The following is a 19,806-nucleotide window of genomic DNA, read 5'->3' as shown; positions in this document are numbered from 1 at the left end:
ACCAATCATTTTAAATGAAACCCCGCGAAAAAAAAATATTGTAAATAAGAATAAATTTAAGAAATAATCATAAAATGGACAAATTGTGACATTGTCGATTGATAAGAAAAGTAAAAAGTCTGAATAATACTGATTAATAAATTAGAGCGTGCCTCTGGCTCTAGGGGGGGCACAGGGGTACCGCCCCCCTCCTCTTCGCACCTGCATTGCACCGTCCGACGTTTGTACCAGTACCGGTTTAGGAACTCCCAGTAGGATTCTTAGATTTAAACTCCTTCATTTCGGTTTATTAAAATTTTGGTTTGGTGGTTGGAAAATAAATGTCGCAAGTCTTGCTTGGACACCTTTTATATTGAAGGAGGACTTCTCTCATAAATCGGAGGCCGACAGCGCACCCAGAGGAAAGATGCAGAATTTAAAAAAAATATAATTTTTGGTGGGGGGGGGGGGACATTTATCCTTTGCCATTCCAAATGGCGATTCTTCTTCCCTATGAAAGTTTAGTCAACGAGCTCAGGTGAGGCTACGTACTACCAGGATACGGACAACAGGCTACGTACTACCAGGATACAGACAACAGGCTATACTACCAGGGATATGGACAACAGGCTATATACTACCAAGGATACAGACAACAGGCTACGTACTACCAGGATACGGACAACAGCTGTGACACTACCAGGATACGGACAACAGGCTATATACTACCAGGATACGGACAACAGGCTATACTACCAGGATACAGACAACAGGCTACGTACTACCAGGATACGGACAACAGCTGCAACACTACCAGGATACGGACAACAGGCTATATACTACCAAGGATACGGACAACAGGCTATACTACCAGGATACAGACAACAGGCTATACTACCAGGGATACGGACAACAGGCTATACTACCAGGATACAGACAACAGGCTATATACTAACAAGGATACGTACGGACAACAGGCTATACTACCAGGATACAAACAACAGGCTATACTACCAGGGATACGGACAACAAGCTATACTACCAGGAATACGGACAACAGGCTATACTACCAGGACATGGACAACAGGCTACATACTACCAGGATATGGACAACAGGCTACGTACTACCAGAATACGGACAACAGGCTATACTACCAGGATACGGACAACAGGATATACTACCAGGATACGGACAACAGGCTATACTATCAGGATATGGACAACAGGCTATACTACCAGGATACGGACAACAGGCTATACTGCCAGGATACGGACTACAGGGTACAGACTACCAGGATACGAACTACAGGGTATGGACTACCAGGATACGGACAACAGGATATGCTACCAGGATACAGACAACAGGGTACAGACTACCAGGATACGGACTACCAGGCTACGAACTACCAGGTTACAGACTACCAGGATACAGACTACCAGGCTACAAACTACCAGGCTATGGACTACAGGCTACGGACTACCAGGATACAGACTACGTCTACAGACTTCCAGGTTACGGACTACCAGGTTACGGACTACCAGGATACGGACTACCAGGCTTTGGACTACCAGGATACAGACTACAGACTACGGACTACAAGAAAAAGCAAAATAATACGTATAAATTTATTGAACGGTATTATTTCGTGAACAAGATTCATAGAAGATCATTCTTACAGAAACTGTAGGCCTCTCTAAATCTATTTACAGTTGATTTAGAATAAGAGATTTTTTAAAGGGAAATTTTATAAAACAAAACTGCCCGTTTGGTTTAGAGAGACCTGAGCCGAAAATCTGTAAAATTTGCGAAAACAAATACAAAAAAGAGATCGCATGGAAGAAAAAAAACTGGTTGGATATAGGACGGTTATGGGTTGACAATTGGTTAACATACAAGCAACGATACTTTATAAGAAAATAATGCAGAACATTCCTCTCCCTACAAAACTAATTCTAAAAAATATTAGTATTTGAACTACAGTTTTCGTTTTAACCTTGGTAGGAAAACGAAAACAAAAGTAAGCATCGTCAAATCCAATCAAAGATATGACTTAAAGTGTACATAGAAGATTGTAAATAGTTAATTAAAAAAAATTCAGAAAATGAATAATACAAAATTCACCGGAAACTAATGACATTAAGACATAGCACTGGGTTAACAATAGATTTGACTTAAAGAGACTGGACATGTTTTTCAAGTGAACTTTCAGTAAAAGAGACACAAGCTCGATTCACAACCCTTAAAACCGTAGCCAAATAATGCAAAAATATCCTTATCTTACTTTTCAAAAATTGCTAATTTTTTATTGTGGTTTCTCTTTTGCGACTTGTGGATTTCAAGAAGCAGAGACAAAGAACGTAATTTACAGAATTGGACACTTTTTAAGATAAAAACGAGGATATTTCTCTAGTGTTGGACAAAGAATTTAAGGGTATTATTGTGACTTGTGAATCGTGAATGGCACTCTATAAACGGAGGGTTCCTTGAAATTATGTCACCAGTCTTGTGAACCGTTAAGAACTTGATTTTCGTTTGTTTGAGTACAAAGCATATATGAATAACACATAACATATGTACAATGCACATAATAACAACTGTGCAAGTTACAAAAAATACATTCAGTTAAGTGTTACTGTTCAACAATAGAAAAAGATTAACTGTTATTTTTTTGTTGCAACAAATAGATTTATAACAAAACAAAGATTTTTTTCCTCCTCATGATTTTTTTTCAGAAATTTATAAAAAATCTCGAGTTTTAACAACAACTTTTTTTCGTCAAAACTGAAAATTTAAGAAGGTTTAATTTTCATGATTAGTTTAAGTAACACTCTTATACAGCTGATATGGACAGTTGCTATCGTTTCAAATAATCCTCCTTTAACAGTGTTATGTCCGATTCACAACTGTACACTTTGTCAGATCGAGGATAAACGAGAAACCCTTATTGACTTCTGTTATGGCTAAAAAAAAAAGATACTTTCAGAAGCTGCAAATGAAATGGAAGAAATGGCCAGATTTTAACACAATTTTAGGTTTAAAGGGTACCCTTGTGAATTGGACAGACCATTGTTAATTTGGAGTCATTAAAAAGAGAGTGTAAAGGAAAAATGAAAGGGGGTGGAGGCTGAAAACTAATCACTTTAGCTCATGATCGCGACCCATGAAAATTATATCTGATGTTCCTGCCTCGAGAAATTGATATAAAATTGTGTCAAGTTTATAAGAATTTATACCCCTTTCCATTTTTCTTTTACAGTCCCTTTAAATGCACCAATTTTTTCGTCTTTAACGATGACTTCGAGAAAAGTTAATGTTTAAAATGGACTCAATGCAAGTTTTTAAAGATGATCAAAAGTTGATCAGATCAGTTTTTAAAAAGTACAAGTTTTCAGAGGAAGCGCTTGATACTTTCTTCGATACGTTCTAGTATTCAGCACAGGTTCCTCATCATTCTCTTGATTTCAGATCAAACTTGATATTGTCTCATTCTAGTCCGATACCAGAGTTTTAAAGTCCTCCTCATATAGCGCTATGATCGTCATAATTCCAACTCCTGTTCCCATACCCAGTAACTAAACATGAATATATAAATATATACTTTGCTTCTCTGATTGATTGATTGATTTGATTGCATCCAATAAACGTCAAAACGGTTTTCATTGCTATATGCATGGACAGTTCCGGTTTTACAAGAACTTTAAAATAAAAGAATGAATAATTTGTATGTTGAAGGATTCGATGATTACATAATAACTGAAATGATAAATATGTTTTATATTATTTATATCTTTGTGTGTGAATAAATCTTTATAATAATAATTCTGTCCGAGGACACCATGTACAGAAGGGGAAAACCTTGGGTTTAATTTGAAAAAATTTAATCTATCATTATTGACTAGTTCATAATATTAAAAATTTTAAGTTATTTGCTAATAGATTATTATACGTTAATTTACATTTCAATTCTCAGTGTTATGACAAAATGTTTTACACACAGTTATACCTTTCTTTGGGTAGGCGGGTTAGATAAAACTTATTTAACACGAAGATAGCTAAGGTCAGGAGCTACCTCAGAGATTTTAAAATTCGTCGATACTTCCTTTCGTTAAAGAATTATTACTCTTCAAGGTCAACCCGGCCCAAATACTTCTAAGCTAGAGCTGAATTATGTATTTAAGGAAATGGCGGTAATTTTTAACAATTATTTAAGAAAAAGAAGTTGTAAAAGAAAAAGTTATAAAACAAAACGTTCATATTTTGATTATTCATTTTTTTATGGATTGGAAAAATTCCAAACAATATCAAAGTTACAGCAATATTAAAAGGACACCCTGTATAATGTTCCTACAATAAAAAAAAACGTCTGGAACTGTGTCACATTTGACACCAATGACGGTATTCATATTTTTCTTCAAAATCTCATGGCAACCTATTGGAATTTGTTTCTAAGACGGTACCATGCATATTTGTAGGGAAAAACACACAATTTAAAATTTTAAATATAAATCGGTTAATTTAATCTATTCAAAGTCCGTACATGATAAATGAAGGAAGATTGTGAAAATAATACACCCAAACAACTGTAATAAAAACTTAAAACCCTGGACCAAATATCTCAAATATATATTTATATAATAACCACAGCTGACAAAACAGCTGAAATTTTTTAGGGAACACTTGAGTATTCTAAAAAAATATTTGTCAGACACAGTATGAATGTCTGATGTCTATAACTCGGAGAGATAAAGGAACAAAATGTCCTAACTGTCTGATATAGGGTTACCACCAAAGGATGAGACGACTGCACGGAATGTATACTGTCTGTTTCCTAAGATTAATTATTCCCTGAAGCAGTAAAATTGTTTCTTTCTTTGCAAAATCATTATATTATATATGCCTTTATAAAACTAAATTCAAGGCAAAAATCTCAATTCAACATTGAGTTTGTCGTAATGTCTAGTGTCTAGTTTCGAATGTCTAATGTCTATACCTGGAGAAGAGTAGGAATAAAATGTCCTTCTATCTGGTTAACTTCAGATAAAGGATGAGTGTCTAATGTCTAATGTCTATACCTGGAGAAGAACTGGAATAAAATGTCCAACTGTCTGGTTTTCTTTAGATAAAGGATGAGTGTCTAATGTCTAATGTCTAATGTATATACCTGGAGAAGAATAGGAATAAAATGTCATTCTGCCTGGTTTCCTTTAGATAAAGGATGAGTGTCTAATGTCTAATGTCTATACCTGGAGCAGAATAGGAATAAAATGTCCTTCTGTCTGGTTTTCTTAAGATAAAGGACGAGTGTCTAATGTCTAATGTCTAATGTTTATACCTGGAGAAGAATAGGAATAAAATGTCCTTCTGTCTGGGTTTCTTTAGATAAAGGATGAGTGTCTAATGTCTAATGTCTAATGTCTATACCTGGAGAAGAATAGGAATAAAATGTCCTTCTGTCTGGTTTTCTTTAGATAAAGGATGAGTGTGCCCCGAGCTTAGTTCAGGCATCATATCAACCAAAGCAACGTACAGGAATACACCTGAAAAACATTTATTCAGGGGTGTATATTTTCTTGATTAAATCCCCCTCCTCCCCAGAAGTTGGGTATGTTCGAGCGGATCGCAAATTTTTTAAAATGTGTTATTCGCTGAAATGGGGAGAAAAAATGAATTTAAGGGGACAAAATATACATTTTTTGGTAAAAAGTATCAATGGTATGAAAAATCTTGTATTTTAATTTCAAATTTTTCATTTTTTTTTTTCACAGGGGGATTCTGAAAAACATATACCCCTGATGTTAGAACAATAATGATAAAAAATCCTTTTTTCTTCTGGAAAATAGAAAAAATAGAAGTAAAGTCGCGTAAAGTACCTGCAGTTGCCGCAAACATCCAGGATGAGAAGTTCTCCAGATTTCCCAGAACTAAACCAATCAACATACCGACAAACGCCAGCACAGACGATACCACGTTATAGAATACAGCTTTCTAGAACACAATGAATATAGAATACAACTTTCTAGAATACAATGAAAATAAAATACAACTTTCTAGAATACAATGACTATAGAATATAACTTTCTAGAATACAATGAATAAAGAATACAGCTTTCTAGAATACAATGACTATAGATTAGATTACAGCTTTCTAGATTACAATGAATATAGAATACAGCTTTCTAGAATTCAATGAATATAGAATACAGCTTTCTAGAATACAATGAATATAGAATACAGCTTTCTAGAATACAATGAATATAAAGTACAGCTTTCTAGAATACAATGAATATAAAATACAGCTTTTTAGAATACAATGAATATAGAATACAGCTTTATAGAATACAATGAATAAAGAATACAGCTTTCTAGAATACAATGAATAAAGAATACAGCTTTCTAGAATACAATGAATAAAGAATACAGCTCTCTAGAATACAGTTTTCTGGAATAAAATCAATATAGAATATAGCTTTCTAGAATACAATGACTATAGAATATAGCTTTCTATAATACAATGAATATAGAATAAAGCTTTTTAGAATACAATGAATATAGAATACAGCTTTCTAGAATACAATGAATAAAGAATACAGCTTTCTAGAATACAATGAATAAAAAATACAGCTTTCTAGATTACAGTTTTCTGGAATAAAATCAACATAGAATATAGCTTTCTAGAATACAATGAATATAGAATATAGCTTTCTCCAATAAAATGAATAAAAATACTATTTTCTAGAATGAATGTAAAGTACAGCTTTCTAGAATACAAGAATATAATAAATACAAAGAATGCTTAAGCATTGTATCATTAGTACCTTAATCATATATTTTCAAATATTAAAAACTAATCGTTAAAAATATTAAGAACATTGAACAAGGAAATCGTTAAAAATAAAAAAAATATTAATCTTTTGGAAATGGGAAGGTAATCTTTCACAATACAGGTTTATTTCTAATAGAGGTTTCTTATGTTAAAGACCACTTAAGACAAGATCAATCAATCAACTTAGTTTAAACCTTTAAGGGACTGTTATTTAAAATTCAAGTGACACTTAGTTCAAAGTAGGGCATGTCCGATTTCGCACGGTACCCTTCAAACCTTCAAATATGAAAGATATCGTTGTATTTCTAGTGTTGACAAGTGTTAAATTCTGAACTATTTTGCCGTTGTTTCTGGATCAAGAAATCTAAAAGGTCATAATTAAATATGATCAATTTTAAACAAAAAAACATGAATATCCATTCTAGTCAGACAAATCAAGGGTACAACGAGGTGAATCTGACGTGCCGCTTTGTACATGAAGTGTTTTCTGAAATAATACCTTCAGTATGAGTTTAGATGAAAACATAATAAATAAATTAGAATAATGAGTCCCTAAAATGGAAATGCATTGAATATAATGTAGCTAAATACATTTTTTTCGCAAATACAGTTTGAAATATGAATGTTTGCCAGGAGAACAAATTTTTATAAGTTTTTAAAAACAGTTGAAAGATAAAGTGGGGAAAATAATGATTTTTGGAGGATTCCCTTTCTAAGTCATCCTATCAACAGATAAACCAGTGGAAAACCAAGTTTTTACTGAATATTTCTTTTTCGCCAACAGTTCCTTTAAAATAACATAATGTGACCCATCACCTTGAACGACATCCCCGTCTTGAGAAGCATGGCGAAGTCCCCAATCTCATGCGGGAGCTCGTGACAAAGCACAGCAACACTTGTGGATACACCTACGTAAACAGTCAATCAATCAACCATTTAGGGACGCCCCAAATCTCATCATAATGTATACTATGCTGAGATTGAAATAAAGGGTTTCCAGTTTGCGGGAGAGTAAGAAAAAATTCCGTGGCGTCCTTTCTTATTAAAGATTTAAATAGTTGTAAACTGATTCTTTGAGTTTTAAAAAAAAAACCTTGTGGGTGAGGGGGCAATTCTCCATTAAAGAAAAAACATACCTGACCACATACCGTCGGCGAATGCAGCGCCGATGGCTAGTCCGTCGGCCAGATTATGTATCCCGTCGCCGAATATAACCATCCAGGCCACGCTGGAGATGGAGCTGGGGGCGGAGTGAATGTGGGAGTGGGCGTGGCTGTGTCCGTGGTGAACTGTTTCATGATGACTAAACGTAAATAAATTAAATTTTTAAACAAAAATGATATTCTCATTCCAACAGTAAATTAGGTATTTTGCCAAAGGTTATTTCAAAGGGCAACTTCCCAAATGTGCAATTTCCTAAGCGGCAACTTCACAAAGTAACGTTTAGGCCTTCCGACTCTGAGGCAACGAAGGCCGAAATGGGGGGGGGGGGCGCTGCGGCTTGGACAGACTTTGGAAGTTGTTGCTTGGGAAATTGCACAGTTGGGAAAATGCCCTTGGGAAATTGCATAGTTGGGAAAATGCCCTTGAAAATTGCACAGCTGGGAAAATGCCCGTGGGAAGTACCTTACATAAATAAATGTTAGGGGGGGGGGGTGTAGAAGTGTTTAGATACTTTTAAAAATGGTATAACTATTTAATCTTGCATCAAAATAATTTTAGCAATTAATTTTAATAATTTAACCTTTTCCCGTATATAAGGAATTGTTTCTAGTATAAAAAGAAACCGGAAGTTTATGGATAATAACGGAAATAGATAATTGATCCAATATCTATATTATTTAAAGTGACGGATATTCCATGTTTTTTTAAAAATTATCTTTCATGTAATCGGTGTTTTTTATAAACAAAGACAAAGACTTTTATTTTCATATAAAGGGAAGTGTTAATGTCGTCTTTATTCTTGCTACTGCAGCTAGAAACCCATATTTACCTGATAATGACTGTGTCTTGGTCAGACTTGAAGCCATTACCTCCTGAGTTAAAGAAATTAAATGTTTAAGAGAAATAATAAATTTACAAAAAAAAATTTGTGACAGCAAAACCATAAAGATTTTAGGATCTAGGAACCCAGGGAATACAGGAGCAGCAACGAATCCAGTGTTTAACATTCTAATGACCTCTTAATGACCTCTAATGACCTAAAAGGATCTCTAAAATTAAATGTTTTAACTATGGCTTTATGCATATCAAACGAAAGTTAGGAACCCAAAGAATACAGTAGCAGCAAAGAATCCAGTGTTTGACCTTCTAATGACCTATAATGACCTAAAATGACCTCCAAAATAAAAATATTTGTATGCATAAAGCCAAAGTTAAAACATTTTATATTTGTGGAGGTCATTAGAGGTAATTAAAATTCAATTTTATTTTATTTTAGGAATTTCACTAATTAGGCGTGCAGCAAAAAATTAGAAGATTTGAACCAAGAATGAAGGCAGGCCCCCCCCTCCCCCCTACATCAAATAGGACATTTTCACCATCCCCTTTTCATTAAAAAAATTCTTACCTACGGAATAATTTCGTTTGTGCGTTTTTTCCACTTCCGTGACCGGAAGTAACGTTTTCTCACTTCCGGGATCCCCGGAACCATCTTAAAAATATTTAAATTGATATATTTTATAGTTTATTGACATCAAATAATTTAATCTAGTCGTTCAGTTTGATGTACTAAATGAACAACATGTTGCAAAGTAAAATTTTATTTAAAATCAATGTTTTATAACATTTATTTGTTATTGCACCAAAATATACGATGACGACAGAAATTGCCTTGTTGAAAGTGGTTTTCAACTTCGTTGTTTATTATTGAATTGCGTAGTTACAACTTAGAAAATCATGCAACCTTAGTAAACTACAGAGAACCATAGAACTAGACACTAGACAGGATAGCATAGACTAGACACTAGACAGGATAGCATAGAACTAGACACTAGACAGGAAAGCATAGACGAGACACTAGACAGGAAAGCATAGAACTAGACACTATACAAAGTAGCATAGAACTAGACACTAGACAGGATAGCATAGACTAGACACTAGACAGGAAAGCATAGAACTAGACACTAGACAGAGTAGCATAGAACTAGACACTAGACAGAGTAGCATAGAACTAGACACTAGACAGGATAGCATAAAACTAGACACTAGACAAAGTAGCATAGACTAGACAATAGACAGAGTAGCATAGAAATAGACACTAGACAGAGTAGCATAGAACTAGACACTAAACAGAGTAGCATAGACTAGACACTAGACAGGATAGCATAGAACTAGACACTAGACAGAGTAGCATAGAACTCGACACTAGACAGAGAACCATAGAAATAGACACTAGACAGAGTAGCATAGAACTAGACACTATACAGAGTAGCATAGACTAGACAAAAGACAGGATAGCATAGAACTAGACAAGATAGCATGGACTAGACACTAGACAGAGAACCATAGAACTAGACAGTAGACAGGATAGCATAGACTAGACACTAGAAGGATAGCATAGAACTAGACACTAGACAGAGTAGCATAGACTAGACAATAGACAGGATAGCATAGAAATAGAAACTAGACAGAGTAGCATAGACTAGACACTAGACAGGATAGCATAGAACTAGAAAATAGACAGAGTAGCATAGACTAGACACTAGACAGAGTAGCATAGAACTAGACACTAGACAGGGTAGCATAAAACTAGACCCTAGACAAAGTAGCACAAACTGGACAATAGACAGAGTAGCATAGAAATAGACACTAGACAGGATAGCATAGAACTAGACACTAGACAGAGTAGCATAGAACTAGACACTAGACAGAGTAGCATAGAACTAGACACTAGACAGGATAGCATAAAACTAGACACTAGACAAAGTAGCATAGACTAGACAATAGACAGAGTAGCATAGAAATAGACACTAGACAGGATAGCATAGAACTAGACACAAGACATAGTAGCATAAAACTAGACACTTGAAAGAGTAGCATAGACTAGACACTAGACAGGATAGCGCATATAACTAGACACTAGACAGAGTAGCATAGCCTAGACAATAGACAGAGTAGCATAGAAATAGACACTAGACAGAGTAGCATAGAACTAGACACTAAACAGAGTAGCAGAGACTAGACACTAGACAAGATAGCATAGAACTAGACACTAGCCGGGCTAGCATAAAACTAGACACTAGACAGAGTAGCATAGACTAGACAATAGACAGGATAGCATAAAACTAGACACTAGAGAGTAGCATAGAACTAGACACTAGCAAGAGTAGCATAGAACTAGTAGCATAGACATTAAGTAGACCTTTTTAAACCCTTGGGTTCTGATACAGGATATTTCATGTTAAATACAATATTTTACCAGATTTATTATTTTTAGGTGTTCCATTCGTCAAGCTGTCCGTTCTCTCGTTCTAAAATTAGACCAATAAAGCACGATATGGGCGGTAGGTAGTAGTAGTACAGGGGAATATAAAAACAGGGGTAATTAATTCCTGAAAAAAACAGGGGCGAATCTTTTCTTGAAAAATAATTTTTTCCCCACCCCTTCCTTAAAAAATAATTTTTTCCTCCAGAAGTTTGGAAGGTTTTTAAAAAGTTTATTTTTAACATTCTGGTGTCCAATTTTTCATTTTTTTCCCCCATGTCTTTAAATATGATTTCCCCGGATTAACTTTTAATTTAGAATATAATACAACTGCTGACAAAGCAAGTAGTCTAAAATCAAGTAGTTTAATTTCAGTCGAAATTGGCTATCTAAGAACAATAAATAATTTGTATTTTCACGATACTCGATATAAGAAAAACTTATATATTATCTATTTATGGTATTGTAATGGGTATTATTAAGTCAATTTTGTAGAGAACTTCGAAGTGAAAATTACCAGTTTTCCAAATTATAAACGTGTATCTAATTCGTAATTGATTAAACAAATCTTTTAAAGGTACTGTTGTGAATCGGACATTGCCATCTTTACATACAGGGTCCCTTTAAACTGTTTATTTATCGCATTAATATTTACCCCTGTTTACTTGTTTTGCACAGTTTGTGTTTGCAAACAATAGCATCAATAGGTAAAATCTAAAAGGGCATTTAGTGAAACACCCAGACCTAAATAAGGTCGCAGTCCCACACACATTTAATATTTACAAATATGTCGTGCTTTCTATTGGGTTGTTTGCAAAAACAAATTTCGAACTAAGTGAACCGATCAGATAAGTGAGATTTGGGCTCCATCCTCACGTATTTCTTCCGGACCCCCCCCCCNGGGGGGGGGGGGGGGTTACCTGAATATCGAAGTCCTGAACACAGTATGCACTGTATTTATGTTTGCATATATTTTCCCCGACTGCCTGAATACAAATGTCAAGTATTAGATGAAAGTGTAAAGCTTGTATATATAATTATCTGATAATTAGTTTCTTTCTTTGCTTGTTGGTTTGTTTGTGTTCAATTAACGTCAAAGCGGCCTTTCGGTCAGAATTTAGAAAAATGGGCCTCAAAATAAATAACATGTATTTCATATATATATAGATATATATCTACGAATTTGAGTATTTTTTACTACTTTTAAATAAAAAAGAAGAAGATGCGGATAGAGCAGCAACAAAAAGCTTAAAATATTAATAAAGAAAGGGGCAAAAAATCTTTGCCTCGATAAAAAAAAATGAATCCAAAATAATTAAAAAAAACTTTCTTGTAGACTTGAAAAAATGAATGAATAAAAAATAAAAGTTAAAAGTGTGCTTCCTGAAGCTGTAAAGAATCCTGCATGATCATAGAAGTAAAATAAAAGGTTATGCAACGGAAACTACAAGTAGTATAAATATATTTTTTATTCAATGATTTTTGACAATTGAGAGAGAAAATGAAAAACTGAATATAACGTTTTTTCTTTCTTTTTCATCCTTTTTCTCCAAAAAATCATTATTTTTCCAAATTCAGGGAAAGAAACCTTTAAAACATTTGACGCTCCACGCACACAAATACAACTTGTGGGCAAAAACAGATTGTCTGATGGGTTCAAGAACGAATTCCTTACCTTATCACTGGCAACATGACCTTCACGTACAACTCGTAGATTTTTATCTGGAACACTGTTGTTCCTTAGTTCCCCTATACATAATCCTTTAAACTTTAGTTCCTTAGTTCCCCTATATATAACCCTTTAAACTTTAAATCCTTAGTTCCCCTATACATAATCCTTTAACCTTTAGTTCCTAGTTCTCCTATACACATTCCTTTAACCTTTAGTTCCTTAGTTCCCCTATACATAATCCTTTAACCTTTAGTTCCTTAGTTCCCCTATACATAATCCTTTAAAATTTAGTTCCTTAGTTTCCCTATACATAATCCTTTAAACTTTAGTTCCTAGTTCTCCTATACATAATCCTTTAAACTTTAGTTCCTTAGTTCCCCTTATATACAATCCTTTAAACTTTATTTCTTAGATCCCCTTGTATACAATCCTTTAACCCTTAGCTCATTAGTTCCCCTGTAATCCTTTTACCCTTAGTTCCTAGTATACAATCCTTTAACCTTTAGGTCTAAAGTTCCCCTGTATTCAATCCTTTAATCTTTAGTTCCTTAGTTCCCATGTTTACAATTCTTTAACCTTCAGTTCCTAGTTCCCTTGTATACAATCCTTTAACCTTTAGGTCTTAAGTTCCCCTGTATTCAATCCTTTAATGTTTAGTTCCTTAGTTCCCATGTTTACAATTCTTTAACATTTAGTCCCTGAGTTCCCCTGTATAAAATCCTTTTACCTTTAGTTCCTTAGTTCCAATGTATACAATCCTTTAACCTTTAGTTCCTTAGTTCCCATGCATACAATCCGTTAATCTTTAGTTCCTTAGTTCCCATGTTTACAATCCTTTAACATTTAGTTCCTTAGTTCCCCTGTATACAATCCTTTAACTTTTAGTTCCTTAGTTCCCATGTTTACAATCCTTTAACCTTTAGTTCCTTAGTTCCCATGTATACATTCCTTTAACCTTTAGTTCCTAATTCCCCTGTATACAATCCTTTAACTTTTAGTTCCTTAGTTCCCATGTTTACAATCCTTTAACCTTTAGTTCCTTAGTTCCCACATGGAAATTTTATTTTGAAGACTTTTGAAACTAATGAAAACTTAGACTCTGGGAAAAAAAAATAATTTCAATAGAGGGAAGTGGGGGGGGTAATTTTCAAGAAAATGAACACCCCCTAGTACACTTTAATCTCGTTCACATCTCCCCAACCCTAGCCTAGTTTTTAGCTATCGTATTCCAAGTATTGATTCCTAATTAAAAAACATTGAACCCAAAAGTGAAAATTCAGCGAAATAAACTACATTCAAACATGACGAAAAAACTTCCTGTATATCTGAATTAAATTTTAAATTGAAAAAGTATATAAAGAGTCCTCACTGGACACAACATTAAATTATCTAATAACAAATTGTGTAACCTATGTCTGTAAAACTTGTGAATACATCGCACAAAAACAAATTAATATTAAATGTTAATGAAAAAAGCTAAAGATTACAAAACTAACAATTTATGTATCAGCAAGACAAAACGGCGTAGTCTAGAAAAAAAAATTTAATCGTATTCTAAGAACTCCAACTAAAGAAAAGAACTAATAAAGAAAGCACCGGCATGTGTTTCGAGCTGGGAACTTTAGAATGGTGGATATCGAGATCAATGCTTGATCCTCTCTTTTTCTTAATCTCGAGACTAACCTTAGCTTGTACTTGTATCCTGAAAAGTGTATAAAATTCAACCAATCAGAGTCCCGTATCAGAAACTAGGAAATTTGAAACTTTGCGTGCCATTTAAGAATAATATACAGAAACGGTCTTTGATTTTTCAGTACTATATTCAAAAAAAGAGTGGATTAAGCAAGAAATTAAAAGTGTCCTTATTGGATATTTGGATTAAGCAGTCGGGATCAAAGGTATCCCATTCTTAAGTTCCCAGTAAAGTTTTGATGCTTATATAAACTCAAAAAACGCAAAAATCCTCTAAATCGAAATGTAAAAATCCACTAAATTTGATTATTAAAGGATTTCCTAGAATATTTACAATTTTCTCAAATAGGAAGAATCCAATGATTGCCACAGCCGCAACAAAACCTAAATAAATCAAGGTAAAGGGAATGTTCTCCGATTTAATATAACAACGTTTTAAAGGGACTGTAAACGTAATTTCAAGGTCCTCCCCTTTGATTGAGTGGCGTGTCACCCTTGAACGCTTTTTATGATGTAAGATTAGAATCTGATATCCAAGTTAGTGTTTTTGAAAACTGGTTAATTTCATTTGTGGGTTCTCTACTTCAGTATTAATGGAGAAATTATAAGAATTGAACACTTTTCCTAGTAAGAAAAATCACTTTCTTTTACATTATTGATTAGATTAAGATTTCCAGAAAACCCTTGTAAGCCCTTGTTAGAATACATTGTCGCTAATAATTACTATAACTATCCCTTTGAGTCTTAAAGCTGCATTAAGCAAAAACGCGATAGAATTTTTAAAAGTTTTTTATCTTAAATTGGCGAAATTTTTTAATTGCGTTTCTAATCCCAAAAATGGGGGAAAAAAGGGAGCCCATACAAAAAATTTCCATTATTTGAAAATTTAGATTCATGAATTTTATTGATAAGTTTTAAGTTTGATATGTTTTGTAGTTTGATAAGTTTTGCAGTTGATAAGTTTCGTTTTGATAAGTTTTGTAGTTTGATAAGTTTTGTAGTTTGATAAGTTTTGTAGTTTGATAAGTTTTGTAGTTTGATAAGTTTTGTTGGTTGATAAGTTTTGTTGGTTGATAAGTTTTGTAGTTTGATAAGTTTTGTTGGTTGATAAGTTTTGTAGTTTGATAAGTTTTGTAGTTTGATAAGTTTTGTGATGATAAGTTTTGTTTTTATAAGTTTTGTTGTTAGATAAGTTTTGTTTTGATAAGTTTTGTGGTGATAAGTTTTGTGGTGATATGTTTCGTGGTGATATGTTTTGTATGGTCTCCAAAAAAAGAACTTTGAAAACAGTGTACAATCCCTTTAAAAACATTTATTAAGTTCTTATTGTCCTTGAAAGCAAATAGTCGGAATTTTAGATTAAACTTCTTTCAAAAATATCAAAATAAACTAAGAACTGCGGATTATTTAGCGTCGCTGTGATGTCAAGTGACTCCATTTAAAAGAAAAAAAAGAGCATGCTTGAATCTTAATGGTACTATTTAACCCTTTATCTTTATCTGAAGTGTTTAAACGATATTCTCCATATTGCTTCTAAAGCAAAGTCACTCACTAAAGAAAAACACAATTGAAAATAGCTTTTATTAAAGAGAAAATTGATTAGAGGATTCATGATATTTAACAAAGCTCATAAGGGTAGCGTGAACCGGACATTCCATGCCACCCCTTTATAAACAATTTGCTTTGCATGATCATAGGATGCAATCATACTAACAGTGGTACCTACAAATCATAAGAAAAAACACTTCCCCCTCCTTTATAAACAATGTGCTTATTGCATGAAAATAGGATGCAATCATGCTAACAGTGGTACAGTGGTACCTACAAATGACAAGAAAAAATACTCCCCCCCCCCTTTACAAACAATGTGCTTATTGCATGAACATAGGATGCTATCAATCTATCAGTGGTATCTACAATTGATAAGAAAAAATACTCCACCCCCTTTATAAACAATGTGCTTATTGCATGAACATAGGATGCAATCAATCTAACAGTGGTACCAGAAAAGATGACACTTCAAAAAGTCGAAAGTTACGCATTTATTTATTCAGTCTTTTACGTGGATTTGTTTTTTGATAAAGCTGAACTGACATTTTTCTTCGCATTTAAAAATGAATGGGAATAAATTCAAATTGTTATATAATTCAAGACAGCAAATCAAATTAAACTTTGGATCTTAAAATTTTAAGATTTTTAAAGTTGACATTTTAAAGTCTCATCTGTTGTGAGTTCCCCCCCCCTCATCCCTGGATTTTCATACAAGGATGTCACACATAAAGAATTTATTTTCTTTTTTCGAAATTAGCCGAACATGATGGAAGATGCACGAATAAGAAGAAAATTCAGATCAAGTAAAATAGAAATGACAAAATATTTTCAGGTGGTATCATCTTATCATTTCAGAAATTTATTAAAATTTAAACCTAAAAATAAATATGTTAAAAACTTATGCCTACCTATCCAAACAGCTCGTTTGTGCAGATCATTCTGTAGATCAGTTCCGTGTCCATGGTGGCCATACTTTGAGTCCCCGCCCATAATTGCATGCGGGAGAAGATGAAGAAGAGCATCTCCTGTGAGTGTTCCCACAGCAAGGGCTATCAGGAACTGGACTGCATGCTGGTAGATGCGTCTACAATGGTTTTAGTTCATTTAAAGGGACTGTTTATTTAATTTCAAGTGACCATGCCTTCAAAATGATACATGTACCCTTTAATCCTTCAATCTACGTCATATTGAGAACGAAAGATTGTTGTTTTCCCAAGATTTAAATTGTACCCATCTTCTTTCTTTGGTTGCAAAATAAATATTTTCAGATTAAAAAAATCCATCATTGAAAATGAAGGGGCACCTGACATGACGCCGACACAGCTGATTCACTCTAGTACCCTTGATATCTTTTTTTAAATCGAACTGACGATATCTTCGTTTTTAGAAACCAATTAGTAACGTTCTTCATCCTCATAGATTATGGTTTGAAGGAAAATATTTTCAACTTTTACAGGGTAAATAAATTGTTAAAAAATCAGATCAGGAAAAAAGATTAAAATTAAAGAAGTAAAATGAAATAGTCCCTTTACTAGGAGATATCCATGCCAAGATAACAATCCCAGATTTCCAACGGAACCCTTCAGCTGATCAAAAATGTTAAAGATTGACTCAAGATGTGTTTATTTCTGTGAATTTATCCATTGTTTCTTATAAGCAAGAAGTCTGCAAACCATTTTTCAGAGAAAACACAAATAAAAATTAGCAGTTTAAACAAATAAAAAACATTCATATTTGATCAGAAAAAGCTTTCAGGTATAACGTTGTAAATCGGGCATTGCCATCTAAAATTTACGGTTTTAGTATAGTTTCTTTAAATAATAAAGTCCTAAACTAACATTTAATCTTATCATAAATGATGTTTTCAAAGAAATAAAGTAGTTTTAAAAGGGCATCAGTACAAGAAATGAGAATGCGTATAATCTGAACTCTCGTTTTTTGTGGATGACCATGTACGATTGGAAATTATTTGAAAGAGAACATTTTTTATTCATCACAATTTTAGATGATTTTATCTAAAACAAATTAGAGGCTTAGCTATGAACTATGAATTGTTTAAGATCAAATAATCTAGATTTCAAATATCAAAATAACAACTTTTATCTTTCTAACCTGTTCATAATAGGTATGACCACTACACCAAAAATACCGCAGGCCCCTAAATTCAAAATATTGTTTAGTAATTTGGTTAAAAATCTTTAGTTTGAAAAATAAGACAAGAAGTTTTAAAATCCCAAAACCTTTGGAGCATCAATAATAAATATGACAATTATTTAACCATTTTTATTTAGGGGGGAAAAAAAGTTAAAAAAAAAAAAGAATTCAATGGTTTCTTTTCTGGCTAAAATTTTAAATCAGAAACAGACTAGTTCCGACAATAATTAGAACTTGTTGCGTAAATAAATTTATATTCCCCTTCTTGCATAGTTGGTTGTCATTCTCAAATAAAAGACATTAATAATCCACTTAACCACGAAAATGCAAGACTAAAAATGTTGTGTATGATATCAAATGACAACATGGAATGTTTACACAGAATTAAAAACGTTAAATGTTACTAATTTTTTTGGAAATCCGTCATTTGAAAAGTAAAAATCCGCAAAATCAAAAAGAGGACAACAAGCTTAGCTTTTTGACTTCAGAAAAAATTTAAAATAAGTCGTGGGTGAGGTTTATTTATCGCTAAATTGAAAAAAATGAATTGAATTTCAAAGTATCAAAAGAAAAAACCTGCCAGAGAATATTATTTTCACGCTAAACTACAAAATTTTAGTATTACAAATGATGCCTATTAAAGTCTTAATAATTCAACTTAGCATTTCCGTGGTTCAACCGAGTTCATCAAAAACAATTTGAGGCATATCAGTCAAGGGGTTCAAGAGTTCTGATCTGACAAACAAACAGAATTTCCGTAACGTCGTCTCTGAAGTCTAATCCTCTACTGGTAACCCCTGTATAAACCCTAGAATTTGTCTCACCTATAAGAAATATGGATCCTACAGCAGCTGCCCATATCTTCTTATCGTACAATCGATTATGGTTAGGAGCCCCGTCTCCATCTTGATCAACGTGATCATGATGTGCATGGACATGATCGTGGTCTGTATGATTGTCATGATCATGTCCCGCATGATCATCCTTGTGCAGTTTATGATCTTCCGCATGATGATTCAGTGATCCACTAAATTTAAATATTTGTTAATTTTACTGCAAATCCATTTGAAAATGAGTAAGTCTATAATGAATTAGAAATATTGTGGTTTTTCTGGCTTGATAAATGTTTAATTCTGTTAAATTCCTCCTTTGATTCTATAGGGGAAGCTCCCAAGTCAATTAGAGGATTAATGTCACATTCAGTCTTGATCATGTTAAACTTTTAAAGGTAGAGTTGTGATTGGAACATGCTCATCTATAAATTAAGAGTCTCTTGAAATTGCGCCAACAGTCCCATTAAAGTCGGGAAATATTTTTAAGTTAATCTTTAAATACAAAACAAATTACTGCACTATTATATTTTGCATAAGAAACAAATAAAAAATTGCAAGCATTGCCAAATACTGCACTTTGCACTTTATACAATACAAAAGCGTATATAACATTACAAAATTTCAAATCAATAACAAAATTTGAATGAAATTGATAGTCGAAGGAAGGGGAGGGGG

General features: G+C 33.4%; 1 protein-coding gene across 6 annotated transcripts; it reads right to left on the bottom strand.

Annotated features, from left to right (window-relative positions):
- Window positions 1-1,591: 1,591 nt before the first annotated feature.
- LOC111703136 (zinc transporter foi) lies at window positions 1,592-19,346 on the bottom strand. Of its 6 annotated transcripts, none has more exons than XR_002765563.1 (15): window positions 19,123-19,346; window positions 18,257-18,302; window positions 17,053-17,228; window positions 14,915-14,977; window positions 12,905-12,978; window positions 12,150-12,215; window positions 11,224-11,275; window positions 9,373-9,456; window positions 8,797-8,839; window positions 7,940-8,106; window positions 7,620-7,711; window positions 5,851-5,965; window positions 5,402-5,517; window positions 2,102-3,552; window positions 1,592-1,932 (listed from the first exon to the last, which is right to left on the bottom strand). XR_002765563.1 is itself a non-coding variant. In XM_023475007.1 (15 exons), exons 2-15 carry the CDS (start codon window positions 18,262-18,264, stop codon window positions 3,469-3,471), a joined length of 1,140 nt encoding a protein of 379 aa, XP_023330775.1. In that variant the 5' UTR covers window positions 18,265-18,302; window positions 19,123-19,346; the 3' UTR covers window positions 1,592-3,468. The 6 variants fall into 6 exon arrangements, 2 of the variants coding, with proteins under 2 accessions (XP_023330775.1, XP_023330774.1); XR_002765564.1 differs by having other exon boundaries at window positions 1,592-2,855; window positions 3,045-3,552; XR_002765565.1 differs by having other exon boundaries at window positions 1,592-2,855; window positions 3,277-3,552.
- Window positions 19,347-19,806: the final 460 nt, after the last annotated feature.

This window comes from Eurytemora carolleeae, unplaced genomic scaffold (assembly GCF_000591075.1).
Source record: "Eurytemora carolleeae unplaced genomic scaffold, Eaff_2.0 scaffold62, whole genome shotgun sequence".
NCBI lineage: Eukaryota > Metazoa > Arthropoda > Copepoda > Calanoida > Temoridae > Eurytemora > Eurytemora carolleeae.
This window is presented reverse-complemented; position numbering and strand designations above follow the sequence as displayed.

Bases quoted from the DNA above. Each gene is read 5' to 3' on its own strand.
- LOC111703136 (XM_023475006.1), bottom strand. The intron at 11,276-12,149 runs GTAACCCCCCCC...GTCTAATTTTAG, and splicing joins TTCAGGACTTCGATATTCAG to AACGAGAGAACGGACAGCTT. The intron at 5,518-5,850 runs GTACTTTACGCG...AATGTTTTTCAG, and splicing joins GATGTTTGCGGCAACTGCAG to GTGTATTCCTGTACGTTGCT.